The following is a 5,000-nucleotide window of genomic DNA, read 5'->3' as shown; positions in this document are numbered from 1 at the left end:
GTGCTGGGTACTGAGACAGAGTATTAGTATGGTATATAGTATTATAGTAGTATATTGTGTGTATTAGTACCTGTGATGTGTACTGAGACAGAGTATTAGTATAGTATTACAGTAGTATATTGTGTGTATTAGTACCTGCAGCAGAGAGATGACGATAAAGACGATGGCCACGGTGTAGAGGTTTCCAGGTAACCAGTCCTCCAATGCAGCGATGCAGCCTTTAGTGAAGATATGACTGCTCCACTCCCTCTGCAGTCACACAATATATACACATTAACACAACGTTCACACAACATTCACACAACATTAGAACAACGTTCACACATTAACACAACGTTCACACAACATTCACATAACATTCACACATTAGAACAATGTTCACACATTAACACAACGTTCACACAACATTCACACATTAACACAACGTTCACACAACATTAACACAACGTTCACACAACATTAACACAAAATTAACACAACGTTCACACAACATTCACACAACATTAGAACAACGTTCACACATTAACACAACGTTCACACAACATTAACACAACGTTCACACAACATTCACACAACATTAGAACAACGTTCACACATTAACACAACGTTCACACAACATTAACACAACGTTCACACATTAGAACAATGTTCACACATTAACACAACGTTCACACATTAACACAACGTTCACACAACATTAACACAACGTTCACACAACATTAACACAACGTTCACACATTAACACAACGTTCACACAACATTCACATAACATTCACACATTAGAACAATGTTCACACATTAACACAACGTTCACACAACATTCACACATTCACACAACGTTCACACAACGTTCACACAACGTTCACACATTAGTTTATTGATTTATTTATGCTTTAATCAACGGATGAACTGTGACGCCAAGAAGAACGGAATGTGGTTGATTTACTGACCGCTCCCTACAAAGCTTTTACATCACATGTCATTTAGCTGATGCTTTATCCAAAGTGACTTACAATTGCAATATATATCAGAGGTCACACACCTCTGGAGCAATTAGGGGTTAAGTGCCTTGCTCAGAGACACATTGGTTGATGTATCACCGTAGGAATCGAACCCGGATCTCCCACATCAAAGGCATGTGTCATATCCACTGTCCCATCACCACCCTCTCACCTGACCCTGTAGAGACCCTCTTCAAACAGGAAGTTACAGTTACAGAACAGGAAGGGATCTCACCTTGGGTCTGTTTCTGACGTCGTAGCCACACTGAGTGTTCACCACTCCTGGTGAGTCCTGAAACACGCAAACACAGTTAACTTCAACAATGTTGTTTTGTAACCATTGTGACTAATATATGTGTGGGGTTATGTATGTATATATGTGTGAGTGTTGATGGGTTTTTTATATATATATATATATATATATATATATATATATATATATATATATATATATATATATATATATATATATATATATATATATATATATATATATGTGTGAGTGTTGATGGGTTATATATGTATATGTGTGTAGATGGGTTATACAGTGGTGTGAAAAAGTGTTTGCCCCCTTCCTCATTTCCTGTTCCTTTGCATGTTTGTCACACTTAAGTGTTTCGGAACATCAAACCAATTTAAACAAAAGTCAAGGACAACACAAGTAAACACAAAATGCAATTTGTAAATGAAGGTGTTAATTATTAAAGGTGAAAAAAAATCCAAACCATCATGGCCCTGTGTGAAAAAGTGATTGCCCCCTAAACCTAATAACTGGTTGGGCCACCCTTAGCAGCAACAACTGCAACCAAGCGTTTGCGATAACGTGCAATGAGGCTTTTACAGCGTCCTGGAGGAATTTTGGCCCACTCATCTTTGCAGAATTGTCCTAATTCAGTTACATTAGAGGGTTTTCGAGCATGAACGGCCTTTTTAAGGTCATACCACAACATCTCAATAGGATTCAGGTCAGGACTTTGGCTAGGCCACTCCAAAGTCTTCATTTTGTTTTTCTTCAGCCATTCGGTGGTGGACTTGCTGGTGTGTTTAGGATCATTGTCCTGCTGCAGAACCCAAGTTCGTTTCAGCTTGAGTACACGAACAGATGGTCGGACATTCTCCTTCAGGATCTCTTGGTAGACAGCAGAATTCATAGTTCCTTTTATCACGGCAAGTCTTCCAGGTCCTGAAGCAGCAAAACAGCCCCAGACCATCACACTACCACCACCATATTTTACAGTTGGTATAATGTTCTTTTATGAAATGCAGTGTTCCTTCTACGCCAGATATACTTGGACACACACCTTCCAAAGAGTTCCACTTTTGTCTCATCGGTCCACAGAATGTTGTCCCAAAAGTCTTGGGGATCATCAAGATGTGTTCTGGAGAAATTGAGACAAGCTTTGATGTTCTTTTTTGCTCAGCAGTGGTTTTCTCCTTGGAACTCTGCCATGCAGGCCATTTTTGCCCAGTCTTTTCCTGATGGTGGAGGCATGAACGCTGACCTTAACTGAGGCAAGTGAGGCCTGCAGTTCTTTGGACGTTGTTGTGGGGTCTTTTGTGACCTCTTGGATGAGTCGTCGCTGCGCTCTTGGGGGTAATTTTGGGCGGCCGGCCACTCCTGGGAAGGTTCACCACTGTTCCATGTCTTCGCCATTTGTGGATAATGGCTCTCACTGTGGTTCGCTGGATTCCCAAAGCTTTGGAAATGGCTTTATAACCCTTTCCAGACTGATAGATCTCAATTACTTTCTTTCTCAATTGTTCCTGAATTTCTTTGGGTCTCGGCATGATGTGTAGCTTTTAAGGATCTTCTGGTGGACCTTACTGTGTCAAGCAGCTCCTATTTAAGTGATGCCTTGATTGTGAACAGGTGTGGCAATAATCAGGCCTGGGTGTGGCTAGAGAAATTGAACTCAGGTGTGGACAACCACAGTTATAGTATGTTTTAACAAGGGGGGCAATCACTTTTTCACACAGGGCCATGATGGTTTGGATTTTTTTTCTCTTTTAATAATAAACACCTTCATTTACAAATTGCATTTTGTGTTTACTTGTGTTGTCCTTGACTTTTGTTTAAATTGGTTTGATGTTCCGAAACACTTAAGTGTGACAAACATGCAAAGGAACAGGAAATGAGGAAGGGGGCAAACACTTTTTCACACCACTGTATATGTATATATGTGTGAGTGTAGATGGGATATATATGTATTTATGTGTGAGTGTAGATGGGTTATATATGTATATATGTATGTGTGTGTGTGTGAGTGAGGTAAACTGACCGCGGGGTCCGTGATGCAGCAGGAGAAAGGAACGCCACACTTCTCTCTGCTGCGATGAGTCCCGTTACAGCTGAAATAAATGTTCTGGTCCCAGTCGTCTGGTTCCTGGGCACCACAGCAGTGGTTCTGGTACACAGAAACACACACAGATATATACATATATATATATATATATATATATATATATATATATATATATATATATATATATATATATATATATATATATATACTACACACATACACATACACACACACATTATATATATACACATATATATATATATATATATATATATACACATATATATATATATATATATATATATATATACACATATATATATATATATATATATATATATATATATATATATATATATACACACACACACATACATTATATATATATATATACACACACACATACATATATATATATGTGTGTGTGTATATATATGTATATGTATGTGTGTGTGTATATATATATATATATATATATATATATATATATATATATATATACACACACACATATACATATATATATATATATATATATATATATATATATATATATATATACACACACATACATACACACACACACACATACATACACACACATATACACACACACACATAACCCTAACCCTTAAATTCCAGTTTTTTCAAAACGTATGAACCCAGATGACTACAGCATTAGGGTGAGGTTAGGTGAGGGGGGGTTAGGGTTGGGGGTGAAGTTAGGTGGGGTGTTAAAGCGTTACCATCCTCTGCAGGGAGTCGATGAGGTTCTGAAGGTCGATGTCGTCCCGGTAGGCTCTGACGTTCGCCAGGAAGAAGTCGTTGATCCATTCTCGGACCTGACTCTGAAACACCACGGCCAGCACGGCCGCCGTCAGCTCAAGGACGAAGATGAAGCCGATCACGCCCGAAAACTGGACCAGACACACACAAGGACCGGATGAACGCAGAACAAAACACAGAGCAAGATTGTTTTTAAATGTACAATCTTTAGAAAAACAGAAACTAAATCAAACTATCAAAAGCCGTCTTGGTTCATCTTTCCACTGTTCCAACAATCACCACTCTGGTTTGGTTGAAATAAACCCTTAATTCACCCATTTACATGTGGAGATATGCTGGCTCTATACACGCTAAAAGTCCTGATTATTTACATGGAGTCTGGTGGAGATATGCTGGCTCTATACACACTAAAAGTCCTGATTATTTACATGGAGTCTGGTGGAGATATGCTGGCTCTATACACGCTAAAAGTCCTGATTATTAACATGGAGTCTGGTGGAGATATGCTGGCTCTATACACGCTAAAAGTCCTGATTATTTACATGGAGTCTGGTGGGTTTGGTGATGGGGATTTCGGGGCTGTTTCATGTTAAACTAAAAGGATCTTCCTCTTTAACTAAAAGGTCTATCTCTGTAGGGATCCATCCCATAATGTTGTCAGACTCTTAGAATAATAATCTGAGTCTGTCAGCAGCAAAAACAGAACTTTTAGTGACTATAACTGCTGCTGAACATTAGTCCTGTAGGGTAACATTACAGCTTGGTTCTGGTTTAATACTGGACCAGTTTCACAGACTGTTGTTCCATCAGACACTCAGACCCTTTAACGTACAAACTTTAGCAGACAGATGTTTTCTCTGAGAGCGCCCACGCAGCCGGCGAAGCCCAGAATGAAGGTGACTCCGCCCAC

General features: G+C 39.0%; 1 protein-coding gene across 1 annotated transcript in view; it reads right to left on the bottom strand.

Annotated features, from left to right (window-relative positions):
- Positions 1–5,000, bottom strand: part of tspan14 (tetraspanin 14) — an 11,322-nt gene that overhangs the window by 3,222 nt on the left and 3,100 nt on the right. The window contains exons 4-8 of the mRNA XM_078242657.1: positions 4,923–5,000; positions 4,051–4,221; positions 3,281–3,406; positions 1,237–1,293; positions 136–249 (exon numbers count right to left, since the gene is read on the bottom strand). The exon at positions 4,923–5,000 is cut by the window's right edge and continues 69 nt beyond it. Of these exons, the coding sequence (XP_078098783.1) occupies positions 136–249; positions 1,237–1,293; positions 3,281–3,406; positions 4,051–4,221; positions 4,923–5,000 (546 nt within the window). The remainder of the gene's footprint in view (positions 1–135; positions 250–1,236; positions 1,294–3,280; positions 3,407–4,050; positions 4,222–4,922) is intronic.

This window comes from Sander vitreus, chromosome 23 (assembly GCF_031162955.1).
Source record: "Sander vitreus isolate 19-12246 chromosome 23, sanVit1, whole genome shotgun sequence".
In the NCBI taxonomy this organism is placed as follows: Eukaryota; Metazoa; Chordata; class Actinopteri; order Perciformes; family Percidae; genus Sander; species Sander vitreus.
The sequence above is the reverse complement of the archived record's forward strand: the minus strand, read 5'-3'. Positions and strand labels throughout refer to the sequence as shown.